The sequence below is a fragment of the Sander vitreus genome, chromosome 12, assembly GCF_031162955.1.
Source record: "Sander vitreus isolate 19-12246 chromosome 12, sanVit1, whole genome shotgun sequence".
Taxonomy (NCBI): domain Eukaryota; kingdom Metazoa; phylum Chordata; class Actinopteri; order Perciformes; family Percidae; genus Sander; species Sander vitreus.
This window is the reverse complement of record NC_135866.1, coordinates 584452-601330: the sequence shown is the minus strand read 5'-3', so window position 1 is coordinate 601330 and position 16879 is coordinate 584452. Positions and strand designations below refer to the sequence as shown.

General features: G+C 41.5%; 1 protein-coding gene across 1 annotated transcript in view; it reads right to left on the bottom strand.

Annotated features, from left to right (window-relative positions):
* LOC144527126 (nuclear receptor coactivator 2-like) overlaps positions 1–16879 on the bottom strand; it is a 52737-nt gene that overhangs the window by 34001 nt on the left and 1857 nt on the right. The window contains exons 2-3 of the mRNA XM_078265015.1: positions 3350–3460; positions 892–1064 (exon numbers count right to left, since the gene is read on the bottom strand). Of these exons, the coding sequence (XP_078121141.1) occupies positions 892–1064; positions 3350–3441 (265 nt within the window). The 5' untranslated portion in view covers positions 3442–3460. The remainder of the gene's footprint in view (positions 1–891; positions 1065–3349; positions 3461–16879) is intronic.

The window sequence follows — 16879 nt, the reverse complement described above, 5'->3', positions numbered from 1 at the left end:
AACAAAAGTTGAACAGGAAATAGGAAAGAAGAAAGAGGGAAGAAGAAAGAAACAGAGGTGAGGAGAGGAAAAGAAAGTGTAGAAAATGAAAGAAATGAAATGGAAAAAGATGGTTTGAGGAAGGGTGAGAGAGGGATAGGAAAAAGGAAAAAGAGAGAAGAGGAGGGAGGGAAGGTGAAAGAAAGGAGAAAAAAGACTAGCAGGAGATATGAAGGCCGAGCTCAGGGCAGATCTGCCTCCTTTCCTCTGCAGACATAACATCTCTGCCTCCCTCTGTCTCACCCTCATACAGTTCCTTTGGGCCTTCTGACTTCCACTTCTATTGCCAGATGTGTGTGAACTGATATACAGGACAGAGCTAGAAGGCATTCCAACCTTGTGTACTTTTCAGGGATCAACATATCTCCATTAGGTGCTCAATGCATCGTAACAGAGGCTCTGATGGTGCTATCACAGTCAGGCTTTTTTTGAGTTGTTTGCACATTTTTAATGGTTTAATTTGGTTTATACAGTACAATTAGGCTGTGTTCACACATAAACACTTTTTTTTTTTTAAATGTGGAACAAGTATAGCCTGTGAGTATATATCATATAATCTAATGTGTTGCTCAGCTTGATAAAGACATTATTTAAGAGTCTTCACTTCCTCCAACAACGTCACTCTCCTCAGGCACTTTTTTTCCATGTTTGTGGTTGTGGGAACATGAATAGAGACTCTCTTTCATTATGAAATAGTTAGACTCGCTTCTTTCCTTAGAAGTTGAACTTCTCAACTCATCTCGGCTCCGTTAAAATAAATTCCCGGCTGAAATGCTTTTTTGAAAAACAACTTCATTGCCTGCCTCAGGTTAGCAGGGCAACAAAAAGTGTGAACCAAAAGTGGATCCTCACCCTGCTCCTTGATCTGCCTGATCTGCTTCACCGTCTCTTTGAGGATGGCACATTTGTCCGGCTTGACGTTGAGGTCGTCCATGTCGTTGATGTTGGCGAAGATCAGCTCGGCCAGCTCCTCGATGTACTTGTTCTCCTGCTCCCGGTTCCTCCTCTCAGTGCTCCTCTTAGGGCTGCAGGGACAAGGAGGGAAACAATGACATTGTCCAAATTTACACTGAAAAGAAATTAAATGTACATGATGATAATCTAGATAGTTCACCATCAATATAAGAATTTTGTTGGTTAGATGAAGAATTTGCAGGCTCTTCTATGCCTTGGCACCAGCTGGACATTTGCTGTTTTACACTTTGTCTTTATTTGAGTTGGATGTGCTAGCATTAGCTACTTGTATGGCATCATGACTACAACTGGGGACAACTGCAGAGATCTTCAACAGGGGGTCCGGGACCGCTAGGGGGTCCTCAGAGTTACTGCATGGGGGCCTCCAAATTATTGTAATGTTTTGGAAGTTTTCTTCAATTTTTTTTTTTTTTTTACATGAATCCAACATATTATTAGCAAATATAAATCAGCCTTTTTGTGAAAAAAAATAAAAAAAATAAAATCACATTTATGGTAGGCTTACTAGCCTATAGGTAAGGTCACTAAGGTAGCCATCCCCAGATACAGTTCATCCTAAGGATTCACTCTGCCACATGTACAGTATGTTTAACAACAAAAATGTATAAAATCATGCCAACAATTATTATTTTAATAGCTTAGTATTCTATGCACTAAAAAGGTGTGTAGAAAGGCTGTAGACCGCCCTACACGTTATTGTACTGTAAGATGAATATGCAACTTAATAATACTATAGCCTATACTGTATAGTAGGGGGACCCTGATGTGTCTCTCTCAGCTAAGGGGTCCTTGGCTTAAAAAACGTTGAAGACCCCCCTTTATTATGTTTTCCTGCCTTGCACGGTTTTATGCAGGGATTATTTTATATCATTTTTGTATAATTATACTCACTCTAACAGCTAGTCAACTTCTTAACAACCTCACTACAATCTGAGCTAGAACATCCATGTGTCCTCATTAGGACAGTGGAGTGGACCTTCATACATCCTCTTGGACAGTGAAAGCACAATGACTTGTTAGCCCTTAAATAAACTGCCATCTGTAAAAATGCTGCAGCAGCATTTTTCTTCATTCTTCGACCTGCGAGAGCCTCGACTCCTTTCACCAACCTCTCTCTCCCCCCCGCTTTTACTTTCACCCACTGGATAAAAGTGTTAATTCATTTTATTTCACCTGTTTATAAACGAGCCATAGATCCTTGTCATTAATAGCAAACTACTGATTATCTGTTGAAAATAAATCAAACTTGACTTTTAACATACTCAAATGGCCTGGGAACCAGATGAATCTGCGAGCTCATGTTTTATTTGCTCTGGCAGATATGTCTGGTCCCCCTCCCAGTCAGACAGATCTCCAGCTGACCAGGTCCTGGTTGGGCCAATCACAACCCTTTATCTCATATAGGGTGGGTTGGATACAGGGACTGACAATTTGTGGAGCCTTCGCACTTTGTGCAAAATACGTGATGATGTCATTTTTGGCTCGCACACCTTCGCGACAGGGACACTACGGCGAATGTAAATGGACTGTATTTACTACTTTTATTATAATTATTATTAGTGCTGGTAGTATTATTATTAGGATTATTATTTTGACTGCTACTACTACCATTACCATTACTAATATGATTATGACTATTACCTACTATTTCATTATTGTTATTATTGTAAAGTATTTGTTGAAGATGCTTATTTACTGGATTTTCTATTTTCACCTTGCACTTTTCTAGTCTTAACGGCTATTCAAAGCACATTAACATAGTACAGGAACCATTCACCATTCACACATATTCAGACACTGTGGCAGAGGCTGCCGTACACGGTACCACCTGCTCATCACATTCAAACATTCAGAGCAATCCGGGGTTCAGAGTCCTGCCCAAGGACACCTTCCACATGGCACTGCAGGGCCAGGGATTGTACCACCAACCTTCCGATTGGTAGGCGACCGCCCCCTACATAAACATCAACGTAAAGAGGAGCGCCGTTGAGGCATTTTTGAAAAACAACCAAGATGGCTGCAGCTGATGTGGAAGTACTATTTTCAAATTCTGATGGCAAAAACGGCAACACTCGTTCACAGACATATTGATGTTTCACCATGGCAGCTCGTCTCTGCATGCTGTAGTCCATCGCTCAGCGCTCCGTCACATGTTTCAGTGCTCTGATTGGCATTTTTAACTACCGCCGGAGAGAACGCCTTTTGGAAATCGAAAATGAACCGAGAGGTTCCGGACTAAACTGCATTTGCAGAGAGGCATGTGCTGATGTTCCAGTGAGGACTCAGTGGTGTTATAGTACAGATGTACTGAGACTGGGTTATAAAAGGTCTTCACCTGGGCCCCAAGAGGTCTGACTGACAGTCCTTCCTCTTCAGAGACTCTCCCCCTCTGGGGGGCTCTGGGGTGTTTCCCCCCCCACTACTCATCTTCAGCAAATATCAGCACCTAGAGAGAGAAAAGAGGAGCGAATGAAAGAGAGTCAAAACTGATCTAAATTAATCAGAGCTTTAAAAGAAATGTAAGGAACATTTAATGCATTGCCATGTTGAAACAGCCACCTTAAAGTTATTTTAATGTTTGTAGACCTGTTTGAACAATGCAAATGCAGATCAGTTACCAGAGGTGCCTGACATAATATTCAGACACTACAGCTAGAGTACAAGGCCAGGGAACTTCCACTTCTCAGTTCTTTGGGAAGTTACACATAATGCTCATGATGTCAAAGATATCCAAATAGTTTATTGTTAAACTTATGATGTATGTATCTAAAACTGCCTCTTTTTTCGATGTGCAAAATACTAAAGCCTATGCCATTATGAGGATGCTTTTAATTTAGATGCATGCAGCACAAGTGCAACTGAGCATTACGGAAATTAAAAAGCTCACCCTTCCCTGACACTTCTTCTCTACTCCTCACAGCATTTTCACCCACAGTATTATGAACAGACAATATGTACACAACCTGTTTAAATGCTGCATAATCATGAATCATGAACTCATGAAAACTGCAGGCATTCTGTGGGAGGCCCAGGGGGAATACAGTAGGTGTCAATAATTACTTCAGTTAGAAATAGCCCATGTAGGCATTCAGATTATTCTTACATGAACATGTCTGGCAATTCAGGTGACGGGCTTTAATAGAAGACATGTTTAGAGCAAAATTGTCTTGATTATATTTTATATTAAATGTGAAAGAAGAAAAGTGCAGGTAGGTGGAAAGAAAAATGAAACACACATTGGCAGGGAAAAGTTACACCATATGGTCACCTCATGCTGCGAGACCTTCTACAAAACACTGATGACAAAACTCATCTTGTTGGCCAGACACCACTCAGCACTGTGCATGTCTTTGTGGGACTTTAAGAAGCCACTTTCAGCATGTCTACGAGTCTCATACTTAGCCATTATGATGGATAGAAAATAATAACTGTACTGAATGTACCATTCGTTTGTGATCGCAGCTGTGAATAGGGTAAGTGCTTATACGCTGGATTTTTATCTATTCAGGGTTTCACCAAGTCCTTTTTAAGACCTTTATAAATGAAATTTAAGACCTATAGCACGACATAAAAGTCCAACTTGTCTACTAAAAAGTCTACTTGCAAAGTGAATAAATGTATTCCAATTGAATAAAAGCGACAAAGTTATAATAATCTGTACATATACAGCAAATTATATTCGGACTATAGTGAAGGAAAGAACTTCAACACCACAGAATTAAAAAAATACATTTCTATAAGCATTACAGAGAGCGTTGCATGGACATAGGGAAAAAGATTTCAAACCTAGAACACTACACTCCAGCAGATTAGAGACTTTTTAAGGCCTAAAATTTAGATTTTGGAATTTTAGCTTTTAAAGACCCCACAGTAACCCTGTCTATTGTCTACTTTTCTTATGGATGTTGGATGCAGGAATTGACAGCCCTTATGTCGTAAAGCCTTCGAGTTGGCTTCTTGGATTTAGATAGAACACATTTCATGAAAAGGCTTAAAAAAAAAGCAAATCCAATAGTCAATAGTCCAACAATACTGAAATCAACACTAGCAATTATTAAGTCAATTGTGAGGATGTCAGTGAGATCAATATCTGTGGCAGTCTGTATGGTTAGTTTTTAAAAGGGGACATATTATGAAAAACTAATTTTTTCAGTGCTTATGCACATACATTTGGTTATGTGGAGTGCAACCAACCCTCAAACTGTGAAATAAGACAACCCAGTCAGTTTCTTATGGGCTGCCTAGATCAGATAACATGGGATTCAACAAGCCACTCAGATTTGGCTCCCCTTCCCATGTCACATGCAGGCTCATTAGAATATACTGCCCCCCATCTGAGTAGACTGGGCTTTTTGGGGAGGGGGGCTTAAAGAGACACACGCTAAAACAGAGTTTCAGACAGAGGGGGAATACAGTCATATTCAGACAGACAGTATGATAAAAAGAATGTGTTGTTGAACATTAAATCATGTTAATATGTTCTAGTAGAAACCCAAAATACAACTATGAACCTGAAAATGAGCATAATATGGGACCTTTAAACATAATTTTGGGTTTAGACCTTCCAAAAACGTTTGACATTTCATTTTGGTAATCTTCTTCTCTAGCTCCTCTGATATGACTTGAACATGATGATTTTTCACAACTTGCTGAGATGGTTATTAAACAAAGATTTAGGAAACAAAAATGCAAACTGACATATTTTCTTCTAAAAAGATGAATGTGACAAATCTTTACTTTCGTACACAATCACAGACAGGACGAGTCCAGCAGTTCCTAGCAGGGGAGAGCCAGTGTGTGTCAGGATGCTAGGCCTTTAATGGGCCAACACATCACCTGACTGTTACATAACAGCCGGTCTGTGGGGCTGACACCAAGCAGATGAAGGCAGGAAAGAGGGATAAGGGAGAGAGAAAAACAACAGAGGGGGAGAGAGAAAAGAGTGAGGAGGAAAGAAAGAGAAAAATAATGGAGGGGCAAGTGGAAGGGAAATGTAAAAGAAGTATAAAAGGATAATACAGTAGAACGGAGGGTAGGAAAAGGATCAAACATGAGGATGAACAATGACTTCATTGGTGCGTAGTATGTGCAGACATCAAGTCTGCAAGTGCAAATGTGATAAAATAAGCAAAGTGGGTGTGGATGGGGAAGTGACAGAAGGACGAAAATCGGAAGAGGGGCATCTGTTGCTCTGAATAATAAGGTCTGAGGAAGGTGGAGAACATGGCCTAATTACACCAAGAGAGGAGAGGAGAACAGAGGAGAGGAGAGGAGAAGAGAGGAGATGAGATGAGAACAGAGGAGAGGAGAAGAGAGGAGAGGAGAACAGAGGAAGAGGAGAGGAGAACAGAGGAAGAGGAGAAGAGAGGAGAAAACAGAGGAGAGAGAGGAGAGGAGAGAGAGGAGAACAGAGGAAGAGGAGAGGAGATGAGAGGAGAACAGAGGAGAGGAGAACAGAGGAAGAGGAGAAGAGATGAGAGGAGAACTGAGGAGATGAGAGGAGAGGAGAACAGAGGAGAGGAGAAGAGAGGAGATGAGATGAGAACAGAGGAGAGGAGAACAGAGGAGAGGAGAACAGAGGAAGAGGAGAGGAGAACAGAGGAGATGAGAGGAGAACAGAGGAGAGGAGAACAGAGGAGAGGAGAAGAGAGGAGATGAGAACAGAGGAGATGAGAGGAGAACAGAGGAGAGGAGAAGAGAGGAGAGGAGAGAAGAGAGAGAGGAGAGCAGAGGAGAACAGAGGAGAGGAGAACAGAGGAAGAGGAGAGGAGATGAGAGGAGAACAGAGGAGAGGAGAACAGAGGAAGAGGAGAGGAGATGAGAGGAAGAGGAGAGGAGAGAGGAGAGGAGAAGAGATGAGATGAGAACAGAGGAGAGGAGAGGAGAAGAGAGGAGAGGAGAAGAGAGGAGAGGAGAAGAGAGGAGAGGAGAGAGAGGAGAGGAGAAAACAGAGGAGAACAGAGGAAGAGGAGAACAGAGGAAGAGGAGAGGAGAGAGAGGAGAACAGAAGAGAGGAGAGGAGAGGAGAACAGAGGAGAGGAGAACAGAGGGAGAGAGAGAAGCAGGAGAGGAGAGGAGAGGAGGGAGAACAGAGGAGAGGAGAACAGAGGAGGAGAGAGAGGAGAGGAGAGAGATGAGAGGAGAACAGAGAGGAGAACAGAGAGGGAGAGAGAGAGAGGAGAGAGGAGACAGAGGAGAGAGACAGAGGAGAACAGAGAGAGGAGAGGAGAACAGAGGAAGAGGAGGAGAGGAGAGACAGAGGAGAGAGAGAGAGGAGAACAGAGAGAGGAGAGGAGAACAGAGGAGAAGAGAGGAGAACAGAGGAGAGGAGAGAGAGAGGGAGAAAGCAGAGGGAGAGAGGAGAGAGGAGAACAGAGAGGGAGAGGAGGAGAGAGGAGAGGGAGGAACAGAGGAGAGGAGAACAGAGGAGAACAGAGGAGATGAGAGGAGAACAGAGGAAAGGAGATGAGAACAGAGGAGAGGAGAACAGAGGAAGAGGAGAACAGAGGAGAGGAGAGAAGAGGAGAGGAGAGGAGAACAGAGGAGAGGAGAACAGAGGAGAGGAGAACAGAGGAGAGGAGAACAGAGGAGAGAGAGGAGAACAGAGGAGAGAGAGGAGAACAGAGGAGAGGAGAGGAGAACAGAGGAGAGAGAGGAGAACAGAGGAGATGAGAGGAGAACAGAGGAGAGGAGAACAGAAGAGAGGAGAAGAGAGGAGAACAGAGGAGAGGAGAAGAGATGAGATGAGAACAGAGGAGAGGAGAGGAGAACAGAGGAGAACAGAGGAGAGGATCTACTGAATGGATTGGCCATGGACATTTTGTACAGACATTTGTGGTTCCTGGATGATGTATTGTAATGACTTTAGTGAGCCCGCTGACATTTCCTGCAGCGACCAGTATTATTGCTTTGTACAGTTGCATGTTTTATTCACTCAGGAAGAGTCATGCCAGGAAGCCCGTCAGTAAAATGCTCACCAGGCATGTACTAGAGAGAGTATCTTTTTATTTGAATATTTATGCGATAGACATTATTCTGAAAACACTCTTAGAATAGTTAAAGGTAGGTCTACTTCTTGTTTTGTCTCTTGCCAACGTGCACCCTCAAGTCTTCGTTTGGGCACACATAAACAGAAAGTAGATTGGAAGTTTGATAATATTCTCACTTCTGTATTAACAGTGAAATTAGCTCCCTAAAACATATGCAACGTGTAAATCAATTAGTTAGACCTGCCATTCATCATTGGAGAGATATAAACAGATGCTGTTGCTAGTGCAAAACTAGGCTAGGCTAATCTCGCCATTCAATATGCCTTCAAGCTACACATTAAAAAGGCATCGATGAGTTTGTATTGAGTAGGAAAAAAAAAAGAAATTCTCCAAAGGACTGAGTTAATATGAAGAAAGTTCAGAAACATTGAACACAATGTAAAATTGCTTTGGGTGGTATTATTATTGCTGATGTTGACTGGAGGTAACATCATCATCATGAGTCCAACTGGGTGAGCTGAAGTTGATGAAAGTCTGGCTGAATGTCTCAGGAAGGTGCACACAAACACACAAAGTCCCTGAAATCACAACTTGGATCATTTACACACTTCAATCAAACGCATACATACAGAGACACACACACACACACAACACAATGAATTAACACTAATCTAGCCTGCGACAAAAGCCTTTGCGCCGTTCAGCGCGGTACTAATGCAATCAGAGGAGCCAAGAGCTTCACAAAGTGAAGCCATTTAAAAACAATTTGAGCCAGAGAGAAGAGACGAGGCCAGATGGTCAAACCAGCCATTAAGGAATTACAGCTAGGGATCGATCCCAGCCTGTTTCCGATAGAAACTGTCACTCCTCAGCTTCTTTGTTTTTTGTTTCCTGAAAAACCAGTAGTGACAGGGTGAGGCTTCACAGGTGGTGTATTATTCTATGTCACAGGCAGCATTTTCACGCTAAAGCTGCTTTATTTTGACAGAATTATTTTAAGGAAGAGATGATGCTTCTGTAACAATATAGAATCTATTATGCAGACCATATTCTCATTTCTATTAATGTATCATATTTAATTTGACACATTGCTACACGGAAAATGAAAGAAAATACTTGAAGGACCTAAATAAATATTTGCTTAAAATGAAATATAAATAATAATAAAAACAATCAAAATACTCACACTTCAATCTGAATTGTGCTTTCAGTACCTGGGGCAGTGATTCCCACATGGGTTTAGATGTGTTTTCTTTTATTTAACTACAAATTGTCTCTCTGGTTTGATTTTTTGCATTTAAGAAATATCTCTTGAAATCTACTTCCTGGTCTGTTACAGGTGACAGGGAGCAGGTAGGTGTCGGGTTACAGTCGGATGGAGGTCAGCTGGGAAGACCAAAATGGAAATAAAGTGGTGCAACATATTTAGCAGTAATTCTTTAGTGAATGTTGAAATAATAATAATAAAATAGCAGACAAAGTGCAGGAAAGTAAGAAGGCTACAAGAAACACCGTACAATAGGAAGATGTGACAATCCCCATTAGCAGGAGAGGCCTACCCTGACAAAATGATAGTTGCCATGGAAGTAAAGCACACTATGGGTTGTTATTACAGTAATGAGTCATCCTCAGGCCTTAGCTTGCAGGATAATTGAGGTTTCGTGCTTATAACACAAAATTACACTGACCACGCAGTCTTATGTAATGACTGGCAGCACAAAATTAGAGCTTATGTATTTTTTTCCAGGGAAAGTGGAAAACCTCTAAAGAATGGTCCATCATTTGCTGCTTCTACTCCATGACAACCCCCCCAAAAAAACCACACCAATGTTGTTAACAAAGTTAGTCATTCCTAATTACGTTTAGGTGACACACAGGACAAGACCCCGGTCTCCTGGGTGAAAGTCCTGTGTTGTTTGACCCATCCACCCCCCAACCTACCTCCTTACACAGATTTTCCGTCTTTCATACTACTCCCTACCGTCGTCACTCTTAATAGTATACTACTTAATCTTACAGCGTCACGGCCGAGCTGCTGCTATGCCCGGTGTGTCCCTACAGACCCTAAGGGTGTCTTGGGTGTCGGTATCTGACGATGAGGGCCCCTGACCAAGCGTCAGTATGTTGACTAGTTGGAGTGAGAACGGCTCGGTCACCGACGTCCAGCTGCATTACACCCTTGGCTGTAGGGAAAAAACAGTTGTTCCAAGGGTCAGCCATTGGACAAACGCACTGCCAAGGGGTTGCAGCCCTCACAACACAAATATAGGTTTAATATTTTAGACTTCCGTCTAATCTTTCTTAATTATTTTTTTCTTGTGAATCAAGCCAAAACGTCTGGGAACCACTGGGGAAGCCATGAGACAATATATGGCCATGATGCAATGCTGATACCCAGAGCTTTCTCTGTTTTCAAAAATAAGAATTTTAAACTCAAACCAAATCAATAAAACCAGGATCATGTTTTAGCACTTGGAGGATGTAAACATGACAGCAGAGACTGAGGAGAGGGACCCTATAGCTCCTCCCTTTGGTGTCTAAGCTTCTGTCAAGGCTACAGTCTATGCTTGCAAGCACACACACACACACACACACACACACACACACACACACACACAGCTCTCAGTAGAGTACAGAAACATTAAATGTGTCAGGCTCGCTGTCTTACATTTGGACACAGACGGACACACACACACACACACACACACATTAATACCCTGCTGCAGCTGGATTAAGAACACTAGTTTCTCCCACCCCAAGGGGCCTTCATCATATGCATGGGGGGGGAGGGGTGTTTGTGTATGTGAGTGCATCTCTGTGCATTGGTGTGTCCACGTCAATACGTCCACTCTCTTTATACATCTCAGTTGTTTGATGCCACGGTGATGCTGCCCTGAGCCGGTGGCTTCATGGTCGGTGGCTTACCGCCTGTTGCTAGGGACAACAAGCTTTTGTCAATCTAGCCGACTTTAAATCTCTGGGTCACATCAGAGACACCATCTATTCTACATCAAGGTAACTACAACTTTAGAAAAGTATGTCATAGTTCTACAAAGAGTACTGACACAAAACAAATTGACAGCAGTGGAAGGAAACTTGTACTGCATCTTTTATTGACACCCTGAGGCTCATGTTGAGGTTAAAGGGTAACTACCGATATTTCAACCCTTGTGTTTTCGTCTAAGTGACTGATGGGAACAACAATCTTTGACATTGGTCCAGTATTAAGAGAGAACGCTGCAGTCAGCAGCGGAGAAACAGGCTACAATGTAAGTTACAGTTTTTACCGATTGCTCACACACTGAAATCAAAAGTTATCAAAACTAATTATCAAAACCTCACACTCAAGGAGCAAAACACTGGCCCAAACGTGCACCACTATCAGCACAATGTCAGCCTCACCCTTTTTGCAGAGAAATGCACGCAGTGATTTCCAAAACACTAAACACACTTGTATACATTAGACACAGAAGGATATCATGATGTCACTTCCTTGAAATTCCAAAGCACTGACTGTCAAATGACCACACCTATGAGCCGATCTGTGAAGCACAGCCATCAGGTACACAAACATGCATGATTGCTTAATTGTAGACACACCAATCAGGTTTTAGCACTATAAAAATGAAGCACGTAAGTTCACCTGCCTTCAACAAAAATGAAAGTGAGAAGAAGAAAGAGGGTGAAAGGAGGAATCCACAGAGGAGGAGAAGGAGGTAGAGGAGGAGGTACCCCCTCATTCAGGCCATGGAGCATGCCTGTGAACAGGTCGACTTGCAGCTGTGCAAGGCTGGATTCGACATTAACGACAGTTCTTCCCCGGTGTCTTGCCAATGAGGATATATATCGCCTGTGATGTTGATGAAATTCTCTGGCCAGATCCAGCTAGGCGAAGAGATTTTCTGTAATTGTAACCGGTACTGGATACAGTATTTTATGCGTGTCTGTTGTTTGCTGAGCTCACAGTGTTATGAACACTACTGTAGTAGCTGTATGAAAACTGGGACATGTTTTATTGTGATTCTCCATGTTGACTGATTTGGGTATATGGAGAGAAATTAATGAGATTTTCCTCAGTCTGCAGCATTGGTCTTGTGTAGTGTTTAGTGAACATATTGTATATTTGCACTTTCTCTGTGTACTTCCTTTACAGTACTGTAATCACTGAGAAGTAGAATTGCTAAAAGTGTTTTAGGTTAGCAACAGCAGTGGGTAACTGGTTCAAAGAGAAGTGTTTCATTGTGCTAAGGGTCTGAGGTGTTCTGCTGATTGGGTGTGTGCTTGTGATAATTGTGTGTAGTGTTTTGAGAAACCGGTCCCTGCTCAACATAGTGCTTAAGCAATCGGAAAAAAAACTCTAATAGGGCAATTGGACAACTTGGGTCGTCTTCCCACTTTTCCAACCATCACAACTCTAGTTTTGGTTGAAATAAACACATAGTTTAATGATTTACATGTGACAATATGTTTGCTCTATACACGCTAAAAGTATTGCTTTTTTAAATGGAGTCTGGTGGGGTTAGCGCTAGCGACTTCAAAGCTGTTTCTGGTTAAACAGAAAGGTCTCAAAGAGGTTTTAAAGGTCTATCTCTGTAGGGATCCTTTCATAATGTTGTCAGACACTTAAAATAATTTAAGTCTTTCAGTGGCAAAAAAGCACTTCTAGTGGACCAAATTGACGATGCACATTTGCCCCATAGGGTTACATTGCAGCCTGGTCTGTGGCTGCCAGTTACAGCGATCTCGCTTAATACTGGACCAACTTCAAGATGTTGTTCCTATCAGTCACTTAGACACAAAAACATCGGAAAATAGGGTCCACGTTGAAAAAAAAACGGCAGTTACCCTTTAAGGTTACTTTATCGTCTCTCATTGGAGGAAATTGTCTTGGTTTCATTGGAACTGGTGCATCAAAACCAAACATCAAAATAAAAAAAAACACATTACAGTAAATACTAACACATGTGAAAACATTAGCGTGAGATTTAAAAAAACAACCAAGCAAATTAATCACAAGCCTTTGTTAAAAATTACAAAAGTTGAAGGCATACATCTCAAAACATACACATCTTAGTACATACATTCCAAGCAAACACATGACTGACACTGACTCAGCAAGTATTCCCAAACCATATTGGACTTCAAATAAAGTTTTTTAACTAAAATCACTCAATATAAAGAGCGCAAACATAAGTTACCAGTTAGGCTGCAAAGTAGAAGGCACTCCTGCCAACTTGGTGTAACAGCTAACCACAGGTGACAGGTGAGAACACAAAGTGCTTGGTGGGTGTACAACTATTCAACACTACTTTGTGATAGGTACATTTAAATAAATAAATTTGAAATAGAGAAGTGCTTCTCTGTATAAAATAATTTCACAAAAACATTTTTTCTTTAAAATGACTACTGTGACAGTCCTGTGTCCAAAATGTCAGCTTTTTAGAAGTGAAGAATTATCGCCTCTTATTAGTATTAGTACAAAGGAAGTACCAATTTCGGTGTGGCATGTGAACGAGACATAAGGCCTAAACTGAAACGCTGTACTCAACCTGAAAACTATTGTTACAACCCAAAAAAAGATTATTAACAATTAGCTATTTGGTTGCATGCTTATATCAAGCCCTTATTTTGAGCTTCCTTGGAAGCCTGCCTTAATATGGCTAACATCAATACGCTGGACATGGAAAAAGAGCTGCGGTAACAGTTGAGGTCCCTGCATGGTAATGTCATGTGAAAGTCCAGTCTGAAGACCACGGCTGTATTCCGATCCACAGTGTACAGAAACGGTTCTCCCTACTCCCTGATCAGGGAATATCAGTTAACATCTGTACCAACCATAGACAGTTAAATGGACAAAGTGATGCCGTTGTTTTCTACAGAGACCAGTGACGTCTCTTTCCTGGTGATGGCTGAGCGTTACTGAGCAGCCTCCAACTGAGCTTGAAGACGTAGATGTGACGTGAGCAACCTGTCTGAAAGTTGGAAGTCTTCTGGTAGCTGTGCCAAGAGAAATCTCAATCATTCCCAATCTAGCAGAGACGGAGAGCGTAGGTATATGTAAGGAGATAACATAGACACAGGCTAATTATTGATCACTAAAATGATAGTTAACATTAGGGATACTAACGGGAGGTGATGGCTTGGTAGCATCAAAATGGCTCCATAGGAGCTACGCTTTGCGGAGGCTGGCTTACCCTCTTGATACCAACAACACCACTTCCTCTATGCGTTACCGTAACGTAAACACCTTGGATATGTTGCTGCTACTGTGGGAATATCACTCTACTGAACTGAAATATTGAAACAAAAACTGATAACATTACAAAACTTATTCTATTGAAATGTATGTAACTTGTGAATACATGCGTTTTGATTCATATACAAGATGTACGCTGTCGTTTTTAGCAAGGCAAGGTAATCTTGCTTGTGAGCTTCAGGCGAAGTGATGAACCAATGTTCAGTTCTTCCCTACACTCTTCGCAGTTCCCTTTGAACAGAGCATGTTGCTCCCTACGGTTTGGAATCTTACTTAACAAGGCGGAATACTCGACGCAGTCCACCTCGCAGGGAACTACTAGGAGATGGGAACGCACCCCACTTCATCCAGCAGCATCTTCCCCCTTCACCTGTTGTCTGCAAAAAAGAACTGACTTGAACTTTGAGTTTCATTCAACAAAAATACTGAATTTGTGTTTGCTAGAGTTGGCACCATTTATTGGACAGCCGACACATCAGGATGGTTTTGAAGTTTAGCTATTCACGGTAAGTATCGTTTACAGCCAACCCAATATGATGTAGTATAATGCATGCTGTTTTTGGGGAACCTGAATTGCTTCTAGGAAAATGTTTTGGCATGCTTTAGTTTATTATCTGTACCTCTAAGATTTGTTTAAAATCTCTTTACCTCACCAACTGAGGTAAAAAAAAAAAAAGTTGCAAAGTTGATTCTCTGTCTGTTAATGATACAGTCTGTGCCGATACCTAATATTAGAACTGAACACACACTAATGATTTAGCGGTTACTACCTACACACTAGAGACTTTTCAAATGTTACTTTCATGTCTGAAATGGTGGAGTTTGTCAGATGCTCAACCAATTTATGTCTAAAATGTTGTCATCATAACAACAAAGCAGTCGCCCCCCCCCCCCCCCCCCTTGCCACCTGGCAGCCCGGTCCTTTTTTTAATGAATTGCTGTCAAAGTTTCCAAAGACTCCCGACACTGGTGTGCTGGAATGGAAAGCAAACGCCTTTCTGTGTGCTGTGAAGTGAGTCGCCGTAAAATTCAAGCTGTACACATTGACCCAATTATTGGCAAACCGGCCACCCCCACCCCACCGGTCCTTCTCTCAACAAATACAGACTAATTGGTATCAGAATAACAGTACAAGTAAAAGTTTGAACGATTTAGTGGCACATCAGCACTGTTTAATTAAAAACAATGTCTACTTTTCTTTACTTTTTTATTTTGAATGCTTAGATTTGCTGAAGCCAAAGCAAAATGAGGATGCTGTTATAACTAAATAGAAATGATCCATATTATGTGGATGATGATTCCAATTGGACATTTGTTTTCTACAATTTAATACTAAATCAATTTCAAACCTTCGTGTATACCCTTGGAAAATGAGGAAAGAGAACCAGAAGAGCAAACTCACACTGCATCAATGAAAAAAATCCAAGAAAATCACTTTGATTCAAAGTTGATCTCAGTCAAGTGCAGCGCAGAAACCCCAGAGCAATGATCGCCAGCATTAAAGATGGGACCAGAATCAAAAGAGACAAAGATTTGATGATTTCAAATAAACTGTTTGGAGGCTGCTCATCAGGTCTGCAAAATATCTTGGATTTTTATCGCCATCAGAGATATGAACTGGCACAATAAACACATGGTGAAAGGCTGCGACATATTGCGAAAGACACTCTGAGATTTTTTTTGTGTTAGCTGAAAGAAAATATCAGCAGAAAACTGCACTTTAAAATGTAACTCATTCCTTTCATATTCAACTCAATGTTCAATTTGTTCAATAAAAGAATGTTGGAAATGATTTCCAACAAGCAATTTGTTGTATTTTAGCAGAATACTGAAAGCAGCAGAACTGCAGAGTATACTACATGTTTATTTATCATAAGTAATATCATCACAATATTTAACAACATTATCGCATATCCCATATTGTCCTCATGTCCAACAAGCCCTACTGCTCATTACTCTGCATGGGCAGCTTCATGTACGGGGGGAGCCCGATCGATTATAGACCGGAATCAATAACATTGAACATGCCTGCCCAGATGCTAATTCAATTATTAGTACACACGGACGCACACACGGGCACATTATGAGAAACACATCACCAATACTCTTCCATATTAAAAAAATGCAAACCAAATGTAATGTGCACCAATTTGCACATATAAGACTAGCACTTAGTCTCTCTCAAACACTCTGGACTCTTGAATGTGTACTATTATCTAACATGTATATGAGAGAGAGACAGAGAGAGAGAGAGACAGAGAGAGAGACAGAGAGACAGAGAGAGCGAGAGAGAGAGAGACAGATAGAGAGAGACAGAGAGAGAGAGAGAGAGAGAGAGAGAGAAGAGAGACAGCGAGAGAGACAGAGAGAGAGAGAGAGAGACACTGTCTATCTCTGGTCATGCTCTGTATAGTGGCTGAAGTGTTGTTCTACATACAACATTCAACAGCGGCCAAATCTGGACACAAAATCCTGAGCGTGAAGTCTTCTCAGCTCAGGTTTCATATCTATCTTCTCAGATTAGGATAATTTCATATGAAGGACAACAAGAAGTCTCAGGGAATGAAAATGAAAGGGTTTAACCTTGTCTATAGTGGGGGTGTACAGAAACAATACAGCA